At 39.8% G+C, this 21,361-nt stretch overlaps 1 protein-coding gene across 1 annotated transcript in view; it reads left to right on the top strand.

The window, feature by feature from the left end:
* Positions 1-21,361, top strand: part of galnt1 (UDP-N-acetyl-alpha-D-galactosamine:polypeptide N-acetylgalactosaminyltransferase 1) — a gene marked incomplete at its 3' end in the record, with an annotated part of 38,137 nt that overhangs the window by 15,525 nt on the left and 1,251 nt on the right. The window contains exons 2-11 of the mRNA XM_083886532.1: positions 405-510; positions 8,353-8,492; positions 8,593-8,761; positions 12,775-12,941; positions 14,024-14,151; positions 15,629-15,708; positions 16,197-16,367; positions 18,188-18,305; positions 19,095-19,275; positions 21,165-21,304. Of these exons, the coding sequence (XP_083742658.1) occupies positions 8,354-8,492; positions 8,593-8,761; positions 12,775-12,941; positions 14,024-14,151; positions 15,629-15,708; positions 16,197-16,367; positions 18,188-18,305; positions 19,095-19,275; positions 21,165-21,304 (1,293 nt within the window). The 5' untranslated portion in view covers positions 405-510; position 8,353. The remainder of the gene's footprint in view (positions 1-404; positions 511-8,352; positions 8,493-8,592; positions 8,762-12,774; positions 12,942-14,023; positions 14,152-15,628; positions 15,709-16,196; positions 16,368-18,187; positions 18,306-19,094; positions 19,276-21,164; positions 21,305-21,361) is intronic.

Genomic DNA, 21,361 nt, shown 5'->3' with positions numbered 1-21,361 from the left:
TAAGCTCATTCAAATCTGAAAATGTTGTTTTAAAACGAAAATATAGTCGGATGAACGTAGCCTTAGTTTTAAATTGACATAACTCTTGTCTTGGCTCTTTCTCCTCTCTTTCTGTGGTGATCGCCCTCCTTGCTGAGAGTTTCTGGAAGTCTGCTGCAGTTAATCCATTCAATGTCCTTCCTTTTATGAGGATGGTATATCTGTCGTGAGCAATTATATGTAATATATAGGCCTCGTTAATGAAGGCATCAAATACAGAAGTCAAGCAAAAGTTGTGGGGGCAACTGATGACAGAGAACTTTTAGATCACACAAAAGCTGTATGCAGCTGCTTTGTGTACCTGTTTTTTTTGGGGTTTTTTTACATCTGGAACTTAAAGCTCTGTTTTCTCTTGTTTGGTAAAGGAGCATGTTTGAGTGACGAGCAAAGGAAGAAGTGGCATCTCTGTGGCTCCGCCCCCCTCTGCTGGTGGAGCATCCTACATATCCGACCAGAGACACACTTTGAGAGGTATGTTTGCAGAAATGATGATTTTATATGAAATGAAGCTGTGTTTTTGGTTCTTTTTTTTATTCTGGGTGTATCATCGCACCAAGCCGCTTTTATTTTTGGAATGGTTATTATTGTGTCTTTGTGTTTAATCTGAACTCTGTATGTGGTGCATGTTCTATCAAGTTGGGGGTTCACTTCACCCAGTAGAGTTCTAAGTGATCTTCAGGCTCATTAGAAGCTCTTTTGAAGAACAGAGCCTGGTAAATGGTTCATGTTGTCTAGTTTTATTTAGTCTTATTTTAGTTCAAATTGTCTTTATTCTACACCTATTTTAAAACTGTTATGTTTCAGATGTCCTTTTTTCCTATTCCACATAAACTATTCTTTCTGTGATATGTGACCTCAGCCTAGTGATTGTACGGGAAGCTGTATTTCCGAGATGGTTATCGTGAGATGTGAAGTTTTGCCTCGGTCGGTGGCACATTTAAAACTGCTGATGACAAGCGTCTTGAACCTTGGGCTTTTCTTTTATTATTTTGCTGCCCTGTTGGTTGAGAATTAAACTCTCTGTGTCCATGTTTGATAAGCTATCAAGCTCATGCCAGCTTGACTGTGTGTCGATACCGGCAGCATTGTCAGGCGGGAGCAGAGATGTCGATATATCTTTGACTGTCATGTCTCCTCAATCTCCACGTCAGCCTCTTTAACTGATGCGGTCAGTCGAAGGCCTCATAAAAAAATGGCTTATAGGCTTCATCTTGATATACACCAGCTAACAACTATGCTACCATTGGCATGCCACTATTACTTTTTAGAATAGGGATATTACGTAAAACGGGCAGAGTTGAAGAAAGGAGTATGTGATGTATTTGACGCACAGCATTGGTTCAGTCGGGTTGCTGTGTCAACTCTTCTTTTGCAAGCAAAGACCCCTGTGTTTGACCCCATTTACATCTTACAAGTCTATTTTCAGTCACGCCGTCGAGCCCTGCATGGACTGTGTGTCTCTTCTTTAAATTTCTTTTGTACTCTTCAACCGTCAAGGGAACACCATCTGTGACAGTGATGTGTATCGATTTTTGCCTAAAATGCCCAAGTGATTGGAGATTGAAGCATTTAATTCCACTTTGTACCACTGCCAAGATTTACATTGGTAATCAATTTCAGCGGGGACGTTTACGCTGCCATAGGCAGTTCTGTTTTACTTATTTTAAACTTTGTTTTCTGTTTTTCCATCTGTTGCTCAGTTTGTGTCTCTCACTCTGACAATTAAATGGTATCATGTTCTGTAGAAAGAGAACACGGGTGTATTTGAGTCTGTATGTTATTTTAATACATGATGGTATCACCATTATGGAAATTAGGGTTGAAAATGTATTTTATGCAAATCAGTCAATAATCAGTTTAAGAAGCATTTTGAGGAAAATGATGCCCATAAAACTTCAAGACTTCAAATGCATTGTAAACTTAATTCTTGACCATTGTAGAAAAAAAAGGTAATTTGACTAAGTGATCAACCAAGGATGTGTCTATAAAACTCATCTGCAATTGTGAGAAATGTATTATTCATGATCTCCAGCCACTTATGGTACAGCACGGAGCAGCTTTCCCACTCTAAACTCCTATAATAGGGTTTTAGATGTTTAAATGCCTTTGCTGATTAAGTGTAATCATGAAATACTTCTTGTCAGTTCCACACAGAGTATGTGACCTGGTCTTACTTCAGTTTTTATGCCGAAACAGAACCAAAGACATTCTGTGGAACATATTTGTGATTATTGTAGTAACATTGGGCAGCAGTGCTACTCTCTTCTCCTTCTTTGGTATTTTACTGTAGTTGCAGTCCTGTTGTATTCACAATGACACAGCTTATAGGAAAGATAAAGTGGTGTCCATAGTTTTTAGGGGCACCCCCATTGTTCAGTTCTATCCCAATCTTTTGGAAAGATGTTAATAAGTACATATGTAACACATGTAAATGACACCCTAGAAAAGGATCATCCAAAATTATCATTGTTCATGTAATTATCATTACAGACATGAAAACATTTTTCAGTGTCTCCCCATATGGAATTGGTAAATTGGATTGTAAGGCTCACCACGTTGTAAGGCTACACAATTTATAATTTTTAATCATGATCACAATTTTGGCATCCCACGATTAAATCGGCATGCGCTTATAAGAATGCTTGCTCCACCAATAAGAATGTCTCCTCCATGATATGAATTTTCTGTACACCGCAAGATATGAAGCAGAACGTGGAGCAGCAGAACACTGTTCGACGGGGAACCCTTTTCATTAACACACTGCAACACACATACAAGAAGTCTTCTAGTTGTACATTGCATACGCTGATCAGCCACAATTTCTTTACATGCTATGTCAATATTTTGAAAATTGAATGCAGATGGGACTGCCATTTTTAAGCATGTCTAGTTCAGTCTAGGATAGACTGTCTATATGATGTCATGATTTTGCATTTTGCATTGTACCACTCTAAGGCCATATTGTCAAATTTAAGAAATGTATTAACAATATGGATGTAAAAATAACCAGTCAATTGGAAACTAACTGTAAAAAAAAAAAATAAGATAACTCACAGTCATGTAGCTCTGTGTTGCATCTGTTGTTAAGGCCACTAAATCTAGACTGCCCTCCAATAACATTATTATACATGAGAGGCAACACCTTTGTAGTAAGATGTGACCTGTTTGGCATTTCATAGCCTGTTCCCAGTACGTTAATTAAATGCTTAAATCAAGGGTTTTCCATCACCGAGTAATGTCGCATGTCTGATGCTACAACACCCGTAGGTTTCAACTCGAAGGTTGTGGGTTTGATGGAAGTGATCCGTCTATGCTGTTATGATGCGTGCAGCGATGTCCTGTGCTTTGCTATGCATAACATTCGCTTATGTATGTTTTCTTGTCAACAACACAACATTTTTGACATAACTTGTGGGGAACGTAAAATATTAGCGGTCATTTTAGAGAAAAGGAGGGTGTTCAAGTTCGGTTGACGTGGAAGGGTGCAACATTGGCTACAACCACAACACTGCGTTCTTTTCCCCCCCTCTGGCACATCTGCAGGACGTCACACTGGGGGTGTGGTGGAATCCTTGATTCGCCCTTTGCAATCGAAGGTGAAGATTGTGACTTCGTTTCGATCAATATTTGATTTACAATGGAGATCGTGACACCCTTAGGAAATAGACTGCCTTTATTTACTCACAGCTTTCTTCCCCAAAACAACTCTAAACACTGTGTAGATATGCCAGGCCTCTACGTGGCACTGTAGCCCTGCTACAGAAATACCAAAGAACATGATGTTGAGCATACGGATACAGCATGTGCTCAGTTTACAAACTTTTTTCTAAATAAAGCTTTATTCAAATAAGTATGCATCCCATAAAATCCCAGTAACAGGGACAGAATGAACAAAGCCAGGGGTAAAAAAAAATGCTATCATAAAACAAACAGACCAAACAATCTCTAAAGACAAGAAGAGGAAAACAACGACGACAAAGATAAGCAACAGCGAATGCAAGTGTTTTATCCATTTCTTTGTGGATACAATAAAAAAAACCTCAACAGATTTTCTTGGACTCTAAGACAGGCCTTTATATTAACTTATCTCGTTGTCTTTCTGTGCCTCTTTTTTCCTCTATGGGAAAAGTCTTATTTTCTGCTGTCAAGGTTGTGACCTGGAAATGAAGAGACCCCAGTCATGTGTAGCTCAGCTACTCCATATAGAGCAATGGAGACTGTACTTCAGGCCATCTTGTTCTCATTCACTTTACTAATATTAGCCTGAGTCTTGTCCTGCTCTAGATGAAGGAGCAATATTATGACTGTTAAGGAAATCAATGTTCTCTTGGAAATGGTTTATCTTAGAAAGCACATAAGACCCAAGGACACTTCACACATTTGAATATATCTGGATTTTCACATTGGTGATATTGATATATGAGTCAAACGGCAGCATATATTTTTTACGTTTGTTTATTACACATGGTGCAATCATACTAGCAGCTTTAACTTAGTGTGAATCAAAGACACACAAAGGCATTGTTCTTCTGGCAGTCACTCTTTAATTGTATTTTATAGCTTTAAACATTAATTCCCAGAAGGGAGGCTCCATGCTCTTAGTCATAAATTGTAAAGCAAGTGAATCTCTGGATCCTCTTGCTCTTGCTGAGTTTTCCCAGTGGTGTTGAGAAACACTGGTTGTGCAATCTCTAAAGGGGGATTAAGCCTGTGGAGAAGGAGGAGGAGAGAAGGAGCCATGAAGAGAGACACAGAAAAGGATGTGAAGGGGGAAATTGTGTTCTTGGAGGGAAGTAGTGATGGCAACCACTCTTGAAAGGGGACAACATCACTAAGAGACGAACCGGGGAGTGGGGGTGGGGTGGCTCAGACAGACAGAGCGAGATGCCCAGGATGAAGCTATAAAAGAAAGATGGAGGGAACGTGATATGTTAATGGATTAGGTCGAGAGTGAGGAGATGTGGGGATGAAGAATTGTGCGTCTGTTTAATGTCATAGGGAGCCAGGCTGTTTAAAAGAGACTTCAAAGAGACTATCAGCCAACATAAACTCAACTGACACACATGCATCACACACAGAAGCAGGGCCTGGGGCGGCTGTGAGCACAGAGGAGAGCTGAGGTGTCCTCTGCCAGGCCTGATTAGAAATACTCTGTGTGGAGAAGCATGGGTCAGAGACAGCACTTGAAAAGTGTGTCTTCAGTCAATGTACATCCATGTATTTTCTACTGCTGCTCAGAGCACTGCTGTCAAATTCTTCCACATTTGTAGTATTAGTTTGGAGGAAAACGGCTGACATTGCTCTGACAGCACTTTGACACAACTTTGTGAGCAAGTCTGCACGGGTGTGTCTCTAAAAGAGTGCCTCCATGCCAGTGCCTGTAGCTGTCTGAGTGCACTGTTACAGGTTTGGCATATGTGCTTGTTTCCATCTTCACACTGGGAACAGTAGAAAGGGAGACCAGCTCCTGCTTTGTTATCATGTCATGTTACTGAGAGGTCAAGCAAGGCTTGTACAATCCTGCAGTCGTCAGAGAAACGGACAGGAAAGAGACTAGAGAGCAAGAACTGAATATCAAGCTTCCCACTGTTGCTGGAATCTCAAGAATCTTGTGGAGAATGAACCAAACGGGGAGATGAGCAATTCATTGAGGATATCCAGGAGGATCTGGGAATTTTTCCAGCGATTATTTTAGATATATTATAATATATATATATATAAGAATGTGTTTGGTTTTAGTGGTTATATCCTCCTGGATATTTAGAGGATATCCAGGAGGATCTGGGAATTTTTCCAGCGATAATTTTAGATATATTATAATATATATATATATATATATATATATATATATATATATAAGAATGTGTTTGGTTTTAGTGGTTTTGATCTGTTTTTGTTAAATGTTTTTGAAACTATCTTTGACTCATAAGTTTGTTTTGGATGTGGTCGGAGACAAGAAAAAAACAGTTGTCTTTTCAGCATGGTAATTCTTATCACATTCAGCCCCCTCACCCATATCTTCCTCCTTTATATACAGTAGTGGAAGTAACACCTGTGTGTGTGTTAACCATAGCCAGTCAATGGTGTGAACATGCTGCGCTGATAACACTCGTGATAACACTACAGAAGGTGGCAGGCCATTTTCACCTCCCTACAAACACACACAAACAATACTAAGAGAGGAACCGAGTCAAGAAATGGTTGCCTATTAATGCAAGGAAAGTCTGTCTATCAGTTAATCACATAACTGTCCAATTGACAGGTTTACTTGACATGTGACTTACTAAGGGCGCCAGTGTTGCAGCGCTGAGATATCAGTAGAAATTCAACAGATATATTGCTAAAAGAGCTGCTTCTGCCAATGACACTGCCAGTGTGTCATCATTTTTCATTGTTGTTGTTATTATGACATTTCAATATCTGTATTTATGTTCAATGTAAAAAAAAGGCACAACAGAACCGGAATAGTAACAGTGACCCTTCAAACACACAAAAAATACACAGGAACAGGAACGGGTAGTGCACCAGTCCTAAAGAAAATTAATTAAGAAATCTCAAAATGATTTGAATGATTTTTAAGTTCCCTTGTAGCCATAATTATTCAAGAACTGTATTGGTTTCTATAGTAGTATATTGGTTTGTTGAAATCCTCTTCTCATCCTGATCACCATCAACAAAGAATCTAATGTCTAGAGCCCTCACAGTACCATAATAAACACTAACAATCACTTTGTGCTGAGTGAATGAATTGATTTGGCCGTGTACTTGTAGACCATAGATAGTAATAGACCATACCAGAGCATACCTCCTCAGTTAATTATGATGTTAACGGATTTCTTCAAAGTTTTTAACATCAGTGTGAGAGATCACAGTGTTGCATTTAAATATCAGCTGCACCAGTTTCTCTTTGTCCGCCTGGGGTGAAAATCTTGCAAGGTTATAAAACTCATAAACAGTGTGACAGGCTTAACGGAAGATATGAAAGTATCCAGTTGGGATCAGCATCTGAGGTTTTTTTTTAATGAAACTGAAGCAGTTAAGCTTGGCCTTTTTTACATAATAGTATCCACTGTTATTGGTTATTTCCAGCAGCTTTTCACCTCATCAGTTAGTTGTGGTAGAGCCTGATTCAATGCTACGTGTACCTATCTTTTTGACATTTCAGAGAGAGATTGTATAACGGCATAAATATGTATCCTGATAGAATGGGTTTTTCATGCCTTGCTGCAGAATAGTACATCACTTTATTTTGGTATAAATCTTCACTGCTGCAATGTCAGGACATTGAGACTTCATGACTCTGTCGGCACAAAAGTCTAAGAAAAGACATTTTTTTTTGAGAGAGCAGAGATCTTTACTTTTCTGCTGTATATGGCTCATTATGCTACCAGAATCCCATCAGGTGGACTTGACAAAATGCTGCTCTGCACTTTTCCATCCTCTGTGGCTGCAAAGCTAACCTGAGCTAAGCTAACCAAGCAATGTATGACGTCCTTCTTTTCCTCCCAGGGGGCATGAAAGAAATCACCATGGTCAAATTAATTTTCTTCCTTCTGCTGTTGCAACCTGAGGGATCATTGAGGCAAAGATTCAGCTAAAGAGAGGAGAAATGGTGCTGGAGGAGAGAAGGGAAGGGGAGCAGAGGAATGTTAATGTGGCTGTGTCTGTCTCTTGCTGCCTGCCAACGAAATGCAATTACTATCACAGCTCCTCTCTCTCTGTGTGACCATGTCTGTGTGTGTGTGTGTGTGTACCTGTGGGGGTGAGTGTGTGTGACTGCACTTAAGTACACAGGAATTTGCTATCCCCAATGTAAAAAAGAGTAGATTGGTTTGTACATGACACGGCATTTGGGAAACCGACACAGTAGATGTCTGTCTCCTGTGTTTAACTGGAAAGCAGCAAAAGCATTGCTTAGAAACATTAATCCTAAAACAAAAATATAATTTTTCAGTGTGCATATATTGGTGCCAGATACTAATCGCACAGATTCACTTTTACAAATGTTCTCGTTGATATGATCTTTTTTCTATTTTGAGGCTCTCTTGGAGTGTGGAGGTGACCGTTTGGAGAGGTGCTGATAAACAGCCGACAGATAAGAGCCGGGAGTCAGATTGGCAGGCAGGCAGAAGGACAAATAGAGGTGTTTTGCAAATATACTCGGGCACAGAGCTTAGAGGAGTGTGGAAATAAAGGAAGAGATACGCGACAAGAAATGGAGAGTGATCTCTGCAGAGCTTTGATTCTGTGCGCCGCTCAGGGCTCACCATCACACAGCTGTAATATTGTCGTCTCACTTTCTTTACATTTTAGGATGCGGAGGTTTGCCTACTGCAAGGTGGTTTTAGCCACCTCTCTGGTGTGGGTGATGCTGGACATGTTCATTCTGCTCTACTTCAGTGAGTGCAACAAGTGTGAAGACAAGAGGGAGAGAGGACTGCCCGGCAGAGACAGTGAGTCAATGACGAGCACAAATATATGTGGTTACAGAGAGGCATCGTCGCATCATCCAACTCTCTCTCATTTCCATATTGTGTGTTTGTATATTTTTAGATGCTCTCACCAGGCCGCGGGACGGGCCGGGTGAAGGGGGGAAGCCTGTGGTGATCCCTAAGGAGAACCAGGAGAAGATGAAGGAGATGTTCAAGATTAACCAGTTCAACCTCATGGCCTCAGAGATGATTGCCCTCAATCGCTCACTGCCTGACGTCCGCCTGGAAGGGTAGGTAGCATCCTGCAGCCTCACTGCAGCTTTTTATTCAAATTAGCTCATGAAGTTCTCCTTAAAATGTATGTCATTGGTTTTCATTTCCGAGAGAGCATTTACATATTGTATAATACATAATTTTGTTATAAACCTTAAGCTTGATGTCTGCCTGAGCAGACATTAAACTTCACATCGACCACTCTGCTCTTGACTAAGGTTAAATTTAAATGAGTCAAGTACAGGTCTGAGTGCTATGTAAATGCTGTCGAAGTATATAAAAAGAAATATATTCAATAAACTTTAAGACAAAGTTGTTTCCCCCTGCCATAGATTTTTTTTTCAACAACGCCGTCTGTCTGCCTGTCTCATCGAATCATAATAACATCCCATTAGTTCACCCTGAAGATGGATCCATCTTTGCCCTGTTTCCATAGGAAATTCATAACATGAAGAAGCTTCAGCATAATCATTTTTCAGGAGATGCGGAGTATAACCCATTGGCCCTAAAATGCCTTGCAGTAAAAACAAAATTAAGAGTAGACGTATATCTACAAGTGTTGTTGTCAGTACCAGTGACTCTTCAGACAGAGAGTCTGACAGAGCAGCAGACAGACGGACATGCATCTGGCCAAAGCTTGGAATGTTATGTCACGGTTAGTTCAAGCAGGTGAAAACCAGCTGAGCCTTCCATCCACTCTCTGCTCCTTTTTTTCCACTTTGGTAGCAGAACATGCACAGATCAGTATTAAAGTTTTTTGTTTTTTTTCTGAGAGCCAGACAGGTAGAAAGACTGACTGACAGACAGACACAAGACTGACAGGCAAGGGCACATGCACACTAGACGGGCAGGAAAGAAGGAGGACATCGATCCGTGAAATGGGTTTTAGTCTTTGAGTGAGAGTTGATTACTAGGTGTGTTTTCACTCTGCCTGCTCTCCGTCTATCTGCTTTTCCAATTAGGAGATAAGACAGAGTCGGTATTGAGCAAAGGAATGTCTGTGTGTGCAGGTACGAGTGCGTGTGTGTGTGTGTGTCTGTCCTCAGTTCTGTGAATGAATTCATCATGGCTAAGCTGGTCGTCATCACCTGAAACTTCTGATGGTTTGTTTTCAGTGTTGTCATCAGTACAGTACTGTGTGCAAAAAAAAATTGGCATTGACTGCTCTTTCTGACATCACTGTCAAGTCTGTGCATGTGTGTGTGTGTGGTTGGGCGGGTCTGCGGTGTATGAAAACACTTTCCGTGACCACACCTTCCAGACAACCTTCCATCCTGACTGTGACACATAAATGTATATGTCTGTGTGTGTGTAATGCTGTAAGAGTGACGTTGTTTTAATCAAAACCAGTCCACCCAACCACCCACCGTAACTATCCCCATAATTCACTTGGTGCATTAACTGCCTGTAGCTCATTACTCTGCTATGCTGTTGCCAAATCCTGCTCCACCATCCCAAGTGGATTCACAGCACTCACAACAACTCCTTAGTTTTAAAGGTCCCATATTATGCAAAATCAACTTTTTAATCATTTAAATCCTTATATTTGGGACTCTGGAGGCCCTTTCAGTCGGGAAAGTGTGAAAAAACATGACTCACTCATGTTTGTGCTCCTCCTCAGTCTAAATACTGGAGATAAAACATGCGATGTTGACTTCTGCGCTCCTTGGGATGGCACAAGACGCTAAATTCCTGGAATTGCTGTCTCGCGTAGCTCCGCTTTGTCAGTAAAACATGTGAGAGTGCTGACGAGGGCAATGGCATTCGAAAATCGGAAGTCCGCGAAGTCAGTGAAAAGTTCTATTGTTGGCTCCACAGTGCAGCACAGAGTCCTACACAAACTTCCAGCCTCAGAGGATTTATCTGTCCAGTGGATACATGTTATATATGACGGCAATGTGCCTGCTAGAGCCTGCAAATGATCCCTTTTCCAAGTCCCCCCTTTTGTTTCTTTTGTTTTTTTAAGAGATACTACTAAACAGAGCGTTCTGAACAGGGCTCATGGAACTAGTTTAACTTGGAGAAATAGGACATAATATGAGACCTTTAAAATCTACATCATGTGATACCCTGATATGTGTGTGCATGTGCGTGAGTCAACATGTTGGCTGGGTGGAAACACAGAAGTCTTGTTTTCCATCAGCTGTACCACATAGATCATGGCCTGAGACTGGAATGATTCGATTGCGTTTGTAAAACGGAGGGTAGAGAAATAATTAACTGACCTACAGAAGACTCCAAGGGTTCCTCTGTTTTTACTGTGATTCATCTCATGTGCTCATCCTCTTCACTTCCTTGCTGAGTGTATGGGCATGTACACTGCAGCCTGAGAATCACTGTGTGTGTGTCATTGAACATGGTCTAGAAGCAGCTGTAGGATGGAGTTAATTCTTGATCTGCTCTCCTCTGTCACTGTCAGCCACGCAGGGAGGGTGTTGAGGATGGAGGAAGAGAGATCATATTCCATTCAGTTATTGTGAGAGTTGAATCTGTCACAGGGAGGAAGTCGCAGGCTGCTTTCAGTTTTGTCATCAGCAGATAACAGTTTGAGCTTCTCACTGCGGGTCTTTTGAGAAGACACCCGACTGTGAGGCAGTGAAATGTCTGACAGCTTGCATGCAGGTATCAGCATGGCAGGCTGCAGTGTTTCCTGAACTAAACATTTTCTGCCATTTGAATGCGTTAGTGGTTAAATATGCATTTGGAATTTGATGTGTCCATATTTTGGGGCATCTGCAGTGCAAACCAACCCATCTGTAATATCTCTCTCTTTTGTCAGTGGTTAAAATAAAGCTTTTAAAGCTATTTCCCACTAAAAAAAAAAATGAAAAAAATGAAAGGGGCAAAAAGGTAATGCTATTTGTGGCACTTATGTAGTCTTTGAAGTAGAGGTAATGCAGTTCATTATAAATGTGCCTTACTCTCAGGTCTCTCAGGCAACATCCACTGCATCACTCAAAATAAGCCAACATGTTTTTAGTGTGTCTGTCTGTCAGTCTTTTTTTTTTTTAGGAACATACAAATTCAATGGTTGCTGCTGCTCAGGGACAGTCACAGAGACAGGATACATTCTTCTGTTATATTATACGATTATTCCCAAAAGTATTAAATACAAAATACAGCAGTAGGTTATCTGGAAATGCACTTGGAAATAACCGGACTGGGACTTGTACTCTATCACCATAAGACAGTGACAGAACCTTTTTGAGAAAAAAAGCGCCAAATACTGTGACAGCTGAAGCGAGTTTGAACTTTCTGCAGTTGTATCTTAACGACATTTAAAACATTGGGTCAAGTAGATTCAATCTTTTAAAAAATAAAATGAATATTTCATGTAAAGTTGTATGTAAATCGGTCTCTGACTCAGTCTTCACTAATATTCTACATCCACTTCACTGCCTACTCTTCTCTTTTAGAAATCCTCCTCTGTTTCTCATTAGCAGAGTTTGAGTTTGTCTACACTACTATAACAATGAGTCACTCTCTAATTAACATTGCTAATCAACAGTCATCATGCTGACCCAGTGTTTCTGTGTCAGTCTGTTCACTCATCATTCATCCTCACTTGCCTTTGCCTTAGGTTAATAAAATGATGACTTCTCACGTGGCCACAAATGATGATTTTATTAGGGCTGTGATTTTGTTACTGACTAACGTGGTTTAGTGGATGTTTGAGTCCCTCTTGTCGACTCTCTCGTGTAGACTCTCTTCAGCAGCAGCGCTGCCTGTAGCAATCTTTTACAATCAGACGAAAGTTGGATTGTGATGTCTCTGCTGGAGTGTTTTTCTCTTTTCTCCCTCTGTCTCTGTCACTTCAGTTAAAGCATAACAACTTCACATATTGCACACGTGCTTAATACATTTTCTTTTGTCATTCTTTGTGACATCTTTTTGTCTTTTGACACTGATATCATTTCTCTATTGCAATATTCAGTTTCATTTGTTGCTTTACTTTACTATTAACGATGTTCATGGTTTTCCTTATTAAATATGTTGTTTTTTTTTGCTTATTGATTTGTATTCCCTGCAGGTGCAAGAACAAGTTATACCCCGATAATCTTCCACGTACCAGCGTCGTGATTGTATTTCATAATGAGGCATGGAGCACTCTGCTGCGGACTGTCCACTCTGTCATCGACCGCTCTCCACACACGCTGTTGGAGGAGATTGTCCTGGTCGATGATGCCAGTGAGAGAGGTATAAAAACACACTGCAGATAATTCCCTCAGTGTCTCTGCTGGAGGCTTAGCCTATTTTTTGAGAACCGTGTTATGATTTTGTGCGCGTGCACCAGTATATGTGCTGTTTGTGTGCCACTCTATCCTGTGCAATGCTGTTAATCCGTGTTTGGGCGAGGTTAGGTCTTTAATTTGTCAGTCGCAGGGATTACACTCTGTTATTACCCTCAACATCTCCCTCCCCCCCAGGTGTGTGTGTATATGTGTGTTGTTGAGTATATAAGGAATGTTACACATCTGCACATAAACAAAAACACAACCACACACTTACCTTTGATCTCTGCTGGTACAAAAAGCTGGTGTTGCTTGTAATCCAGCCTCTGCTGTGTTTGTTTTCGTCTGTCCTGTGTGCGGGTTTGTGTTTGTGTATGCAGGGTTTTCCTGTTTGTTTGTTTTTTTTGTTTTTTTTTAACAATGCTTTATAATTTTAGAATTTAGGTAATGCATTTTGACATTGTTTGGTTTATTACCATGATACTCACTGAGCTGCAAACAGAATAAAAGTGATGAAATAAGACTGAGTTATTTGAACTTCAATTGTTCTTCTCATAAACAACTTAACATTCTGTTTGGCTACTTAAAGAACTTTTTCATTGGGGATCTTGAGACAGGCCACTGTCTCAGTGAGTAAATAGCAAATGTATTCCTCCAACGTTCCTCTCACACAATTATTTTTGGTTTTGTTTTAAGTCTGTGAAGGAAAGACACATTTCCAGAGTTTCATTTCTACAGTAAAGATGTCATGAGTTGTTTTGAACCTTCGGGAATTTGAAGGCCTTTGAAATACTGATCAACTCTGACAGACTTGCTGTCAATGGACTCAAACACTGGCATGCAATTGCAGTATTTGCTTCATTTAAAAAAATAAATAAAACATTTTCAAAAGGTTTTCAGGAAAAATTACAACCTTATCTTAGTGAATGAATGCATTATTTTCCATTCATCTGGTTTAGGTGCTATGTCTGGGTCTCTTAATGCCTGGGATAAAAAAACTCTACTTTTGTAATTAATGTATGTGTTTTTTTTTTGTGTTTTTTTCAGATTTCCTGAAGCGGCCGCTTGAGCAATATGTCAGAAGACTTGAAGTCCCTGTCAAAGTAGTGAGGATGGATCAACGGTCTGGACTTATTCGTGCTCGTCTCAAAGGAGCGTCCATCTCCACTGGACAGGTACAGTATGTGTGTGTGCACATGCATCACAACCACAACTCAGTGATACACACCAAAGAAGGTGTACACCACTTTGTTAGCAAAATTTGGGATTTATAAAAAAAACTAAATTGATAGGAAGTGTGTGGCGACCCAGGTGAAACAGCGAGGATGAATAACCAGAAACAGTTTGAAATGATAGCACTGTGTAAGATAAATTCAGTTAGTTTGCACATATGGACGAGACGTATTTATGAACAAATTCCTGCTTGACTGATACTCATGATTCAATTCTTTTATGGTATGAGACACATTCTCATGAATAAAGAGCTAAACAGAAGATTGTATTTGCACAGATCTAGATTTGTGTGCTTCAACCGAGAAGATTGAAGTGAATTTTCCATCAATAATTATATTGTGCTTCTAATTGTATTTTCCTGTGTTATAAAAGTTTTTTTTTTATTATTGTGAAGAATGTTGTAACAGGGATCAAATAACTTGCTGTTCATATCAAATCTACTATTTTACAATCAGTTTAATTGCCACGACTAAAGCTGCCCATATTCAATCAAATGGGGAGGGAATAGAAAGGAGTGCAATCACAATGTGCAATGATGCAAAAATATAGGATTTGTCTGTGATGGAGGATGAGGCAAATGGAAGCTTCAGAGGGAGAGAGTTTTCAGACAGTCGGATGAATAGATTGTGAGTAGAGCTGCAACTAACGATTATTTATTTTCGTAATCGATTAATCTGTCGATTATTTTCTCGATCGTTTGGTCCATAACATATCAGAAAATGTTGATCAGTGTTTGTCAAAGCTGGAAATGATGATGTTCTCGAATGTCTTGTTTTGTTCACAAACCAAAATGATTCAGTTTTAATTATTTCTTTGTTATGTGGAGCAAAGAAACCAAGAAAATATTCACATTTAAGAAGCTGAAACTGATTATGGATTATCAAAATAGTTGGCGATTAATTTAGTAATCGATAATAATCGATTCATCGATTAATTGTTTCAGCTCTAATTGTTAGCCTGGTTTCCTTTACCTACATAAGTGAGCATAGAAGCGTTACTTTTGCACCGTTTGCATTAGTGTAGATGACGCTGTGTAAAACCTTTTTTGCGCCTCAATTTCTGATTGTGTGAACTTCCTTTTGTTGTCTCTTCTCCCTGTGTTTGTCATCACTCTCGATCAATTAATATTAATCTGCGGCGTTTTTCTGACTATTTATGGTCAAGTATGGGCGTTTCCCAAAGCGCTTAAACTGCAAGTTCATTTATAGTTGTGATATAGTCAGTTGTGATTTATAAAGGGCAACTGATGTGAGGCTGGTTTTAAAAATCAGAATGTGTATGTACGTCAGCACTTTCTTTATTTTGTACGTACGCCAACTTTTCAGGCACACCTACATTTTATAAATGAGGCCCCTGGTCTCCAGATGGTGTGTGTGTGCACTGCTGGGTATGTCTAACATTTTACTTCCATGTTTCTAGGTTATAACCTTTCTAGATGCTCATTGCGAATGTACAATAGGGTGGCTGGAGCCTCTGCTCGCCCGCATCAAGCAAGACAAGTAAGACACACATATCCACGACGACACACACACTTGGCAAACGTAGAAAAACATTGATAAACCTTTGTTGAGCCTGCAGGGGGGTTGTCCTTGTGTTTATTTGATGCTTAATTACTCATTCTATCTTTGCTGCACACACACACAAAACATAAAGTTAAGAATGATGTGATGAGTGATGTCTGGGCACATCAAACCATGCTCTATAGAAAAGGTCCTGTAGGTGTCACAGCCTGCAGATAAGTACTTATGATGAAAACCAAAAACAACAGGTTCACTTGTCTAGGTATCATGTCTACCATATGGAGCAGGTATTGATTAAAATTTTATGATGCAGTATCAATATTCATATCTAGACTTTGATACTAACTCATGAACGATGCTTTATTCAATGCCAATTAGTTGCCGAGTAGTTGAACAACTATACCTAAGTAAGAGTGTGTATGTGGGGGTGTTGAATTGTACGTCCACTCTGCTTCTGTTTGCTGTAGGAGAACAGTTGTGTGCCCCATCATCGACGTGATAAGCGATGACACATTTGAGTACATGGCAGGATCGGACATGACATATGGAGGCTTTAACTGGAAACTCAACTTCCGTTGGTATCCTGTACCGCAGAGGGAGATGGACCGACGCAAAGGAGACCGCACGCTGCCCGTCAGGTAGGTGATCCAGTGGGTTGGACTGTCAAGAGACTCACCAGGGTTTGATTTGCACTATATTAATGTTCCACAGCAAGCAGGAATAATGTCAGTATGATAACCAACCACACTTGATCATACTCATTTGCTCTGTATATTATAGCCAAATATTTTTTGCTGAATGGCATTTACAGTTAATGTGCAGACCACCGTCATATTTCACAATCAAAATTTTCAACAGTTTAGAATCATATATTGTCCCCAGGAGAGTATTACGGTAAATATAGTGATCTTTTCTCTGAAGTTAAATCAATATGCATAAAGTAAGACTGTAATTCTGTTTTATGTGCCGTTTCCCATGACTCAGGCCTTGGAAGTAAAATCAAGTTGAGTTAATTCCTGCCTGTCTATCATCTCTGCTTCCTGCCATGCCATTATGCAAGGTCACACACACATAATATATCTTGTGTAACGGTCTTTGCCCCTGTTTTTCAGTTGTTTTTCACTGCGCTGCATGATACAATTGTCCTTAGGGTATCGAGTAGCCCCAGGAAAAAAAAAAGAATTTAAGTTGTAGTGTCAAGGCAGGAAATTCAGCACTTTACTCCAAATACACAATTTACTTGAACTCTGTCCTGTCATATACATCATCATATTACTGGGAAGATGTTTATTTTATTGTAGTCAAGCAAATTCATGATATGCTTGTCATTGAAAATGTGCATTTGATACTGCTGTACAAATGGTTAAAGACAGTGCATGTCCATTTACACAACGAGGCCCCATAGAGTGACGCACAGGAGGAAACCGTGGCAGCTGAACTGGTTGTTACAGACTTGTCTACCTTGTAATTTGCAGTGCTGCGCTAAAGACTGAGGTCATTTGAAAAGACTCACTTTACAGCAGCTATTGGACAGGAAAAGATCGGAGATCCAAGGAAGACCTGTGAAAAATCCTCTGACCTTGAGGCCCTGCTCAGACTTTGACGTATACGTCTAGAGCAGGGGTCTCAAACTGGCGGCCCGGGGGCCACATGCGGCCCCCCCACTTAATATCATGTGATAATGAAAACATGGCCCACGACCTCACCCTCTTTTAAACACAGTGTGTAGCTGAGGCACAGCTGCCAGCAAGGTGATAGAATATAATATGTTTATAGCAATGTTTTAATAACAGTAATAATAAGACATTTGGTCATAATAATCCCATTATTAAATGTATCATGTACAACATTCAGTTACATATATAAATAAGCTTGTTAGGGCCCGAGCCACGAATGGCATTGGCCGAAACGGCTCCTGGTACAAATTTTTATTACAGTTGTCCACACTATTTTTTATGTAATTTAAAATAAATGTCTGTTTTTGATATTAATACATTGATTTTGCATCATAAATAGTATTATTAAGTATATGTGTGATATCATGATGCAATATTGTGAACAGAAGCCGTGAACAGTTTAGTTCAATGTCATAGTGTGTTTTTAGGCACCACATTTAAGCGCTAAATTGGTGTTTATATCAGTGTCTTTAATTATAATTTGTTTTGCAAAGGAAAAGAAGCCTGATGTACAAAAAAGGAAGGTGAGGGAGAGAAATAGAAGAAGAGCCTCGAGGCTGTTAAACACAGACACGGCCGTCACAACATCAGAGAGGTGAGCAGAGTAACACAATGAAGATAGAGAGGAAATGGCAAAGAACTGAGGGAAAGAGCACCATGAACATAAAACTGATCAGATCCGAAGATATCGTGTGACATTTTAGAAAGTAGGCCTCGAGTGAATTGAAGTGGCACTGATTCAACACAGTCTTTATTTACCCTGTTCTCCGTTCTCTCCTAAGGACTCCCACCATGGCAGGTGGCTTGTTCTCCATAGACAGAGATTATTTCCAGGAGATTGGCACATATGACGCAGGCATGGACATCTGGGGTGGAGAGAACCTGGAAATCTCTTTCAGAGTGAGTGAACACACCCGCAGCCAGCTGACATGACATCATTATTCCATTCAGGAGCGTCTGCTCGAGTTCAGAAACTCGGATGGATACACATTACACTTGTGAATTGGAATACTCTGAATAAATTGTTGACTTCATGGATGACCGTCATTTAGACCGTGACAAAGAGAGGACTGGTCTGCGTCATCCATCTCTCAGCACAGGTCACTGGTCGACCTCTGTTAATTAAAGCCTCTTCCACACTAAAATTATTGAGTATCGTTGAGATTTTTGAGCTCTCAACTTTTTTTTTCCTCCAATGTCTGCATCACCCATGCGTGAAATGTGAGCATGACACGAGTCAACATGAGGATGAAGAAAATAATATCACCACCATGTAACCCAAGCGACAATGTTATGGTGGCTGGGGTTATTTTTTCCTCTCCATCGATCATTTCGTTGATCTAAATGATGAGATGAAAATATTGAGTTTTGTCCAAAGTTGTAAAATTTGTGGTTTGCCGCAAACATTTTTTGGCTAATAGCTTTGCAAAAGTAATGTGGAAATGATGCCGTAAATTGCATCGCTGGCATAAATGAAGCAAATGCAGAAGAGTATGTTCACTTGGGTCTTGTGTTCCCACCTATGGTGATTATAGCTGTTTGTACATTGGAGACTTATTTGACCTGGGAATGAATGCTGGTTTTTAACTGTTTTTTGACCAATAGAAATATGTTACTGTATAAGTGCTCAGACTGTGTGTGTGCACTCCACAGCATTCTCTATGTGTGTTTTTTTGTTTTTTATTACAGATCTGGCAGTGCGGTGGAACTCTAGAAATTGTCACATGCTCTCATGTGGGTCACGTGTTCAGAAAGGCGACGCCCTACACATTTCCTGGGGGAACGGGACAGATCATCAACAAAAACAACAGACGCCTGGCAGAAGTATGGATGGATGAATTTAAAAACTTCTTCTACATTATCTCTCCCGGTGAGTTGGACCGTGTGTGCGGTGTGTGTGGTGTGTGTGTGTGTACGTGCACGCGATTGTGCAATTATGCATGTGTGCGTGGAGGTAAATCTCTGTGGCAGGTGTGATCTGCCCATTAACTCAGTGACAGTGTGATAATGGAGTTGCAACCCGGCAGTGCAGGACAGGGGGGGGCGGCGAGTAATTTCATGCTATGAAGCAGCTATTAACTTGCACAATCACACACTCTCACTCACACAAACACACACACAGCAGCAAAAGTAAAGCAAAACCACCTAATTGGAGAATGATTTTAGATGTGGATGTGGTTAGTAACACCCTTATAGTTACATACCCCTGCTGATGTTGACATTGATAGCATTGCCTTCAGGCAAACTGCATGTACCGACTGACATTTAGTTTGATGGACTGAATTGTCTATTTGTTTTATGCTATTATGTGGTTTGGTTATTGCATTTATTGTAGCTGTTTTCAGTCAAGAGAGTACTCTGGTTTAAGTCATTGTGTCACTTAGGGCGATGTGATGTGGCGAAAAAAAAATTTATACTGATACATTTCATGATTAAAGATAACGTTTTTGCTCCTGACTGAATGTTAAGGAAGCATGTTCATTTTGGTTTTTAAAATTCTTTATGGACGGAAAACAAATATTTCACATATTTCACAAAACTATTTAATAGCGATTATGTGTTAAGTGTTTTGCACAGTGCATAAACATTCAATACTGTGCAAAACTCTCTGAGCACCACCTGATTTGTTGTGTTTATGTCTGTCATATTCTGTGATCACTGGCAAATCTAAGATTTGTACACAGTGCTGTGTGTTGTTATTGAATTATTTCCCAGCCTGAGTGACAATGTCACACCGAGACAGTTATAGAAAACTTAACACTCACATTGTGTTAAATGTCGTCCTTCGACAACATAATGCTTTTTCAAGCACTCGACCACCTGATATTGTGTGTGCTTCAAATACACATAAGGTCTACTTTATCAATTCTTACATTAAAGTGCATTTAAAAAACACTTAACAGATACGTCCTCTATCAACACTTACATCTCGCAATGCTACAAAAACATCATTCACTATCTAGAACCCCAATTGGAACCAGTACTAAATGTAATGCCTTCTTCCATGGATCATGCTAGTTTTATAAGCAGCTTTATGATTTTTGTGTGATCCTGGTAACACTCGAACACGGCACCAAAACATAATAATACTGGTCAACACCAAATTTATTGTTTACATTTTTTTTTGCTGATTTAGGATAATTATGATGTGCTGAATCCAAAAATGCTCAATCAGGTCAACTTTCTGAACAAAGCTACATATTTGTTTTTTAACATAGTTGTTTACATGTACGGGTATTTTCACGTCATATGATGCAAAATTCTTTGATATTTCTTGCAATAAACAAATTGTGAAGATTTTGCATGTCCCAACTGATGACTTATTGTTTTTTTTATATATTACAAGTGAACGAAATGGCTTCGACTAGAATATCTTGTAAAAATAAGCCTGACGTATTCTGCTACATCTGCGGTGAATACACCATTGTTCCTAACAGAATCTGTTAGAAAAAAAAAATGTTCCCTCCTAAAACCTTTTTTGGATGAGAAATATTAATGAAAATCAACGGATAATGTCACAAAAACGTAATCAATTTAGTCAGAAGAGTGGATTTTTCTAAATCAAATTAGCATAAAAACCTGACCTGATTGAGAAAAATTGATGATATTTTTGGATTCAGTGGTGGAAAATGGTCCTAATTCAGTTGAAAAGACATACATACATTTTATTTTTTTTTTGAACCCAGTGTAATAATCTCCTTGATGGTGGTAGCAAACCCAGACTCTGACCTGTGTTAATATTTGTATGTGTGTGTCTAGGTGTGACCAAAGTGGACTACGGTGACATCACATCTCGCACTGGTCTGAGACAAAAGCTTCAGTGTAAACCCTTCAGTTGGTACTTGGAGAACGTCTACCCCGACTCCCAGATCCCCAGGCACTATTACTCCCTGGGAGAGGTACACTTTCTCACATTAGACAGTCCGACTCACAACATTTCAGACACTTTCTTTCAC

Source organism: Microchirus variegatus (genome assembly GCF_963457635.1).
Source record: "Microchirus variegatus genome assembly, chromosome: 1".
In the NCBI taxonomy this organism is placed as follows: domain Eukaryota; kingdom Metazoa; phylum Chordata; class Actinopteri; order Pleuronectiformes; family Soleidae; genus Microchirus; species Microchirus variegatus.
Note: the sequence above shows the minus strand (reverse complement) of the source record. Positions and strands in the feature narration are given on the sequence as shown.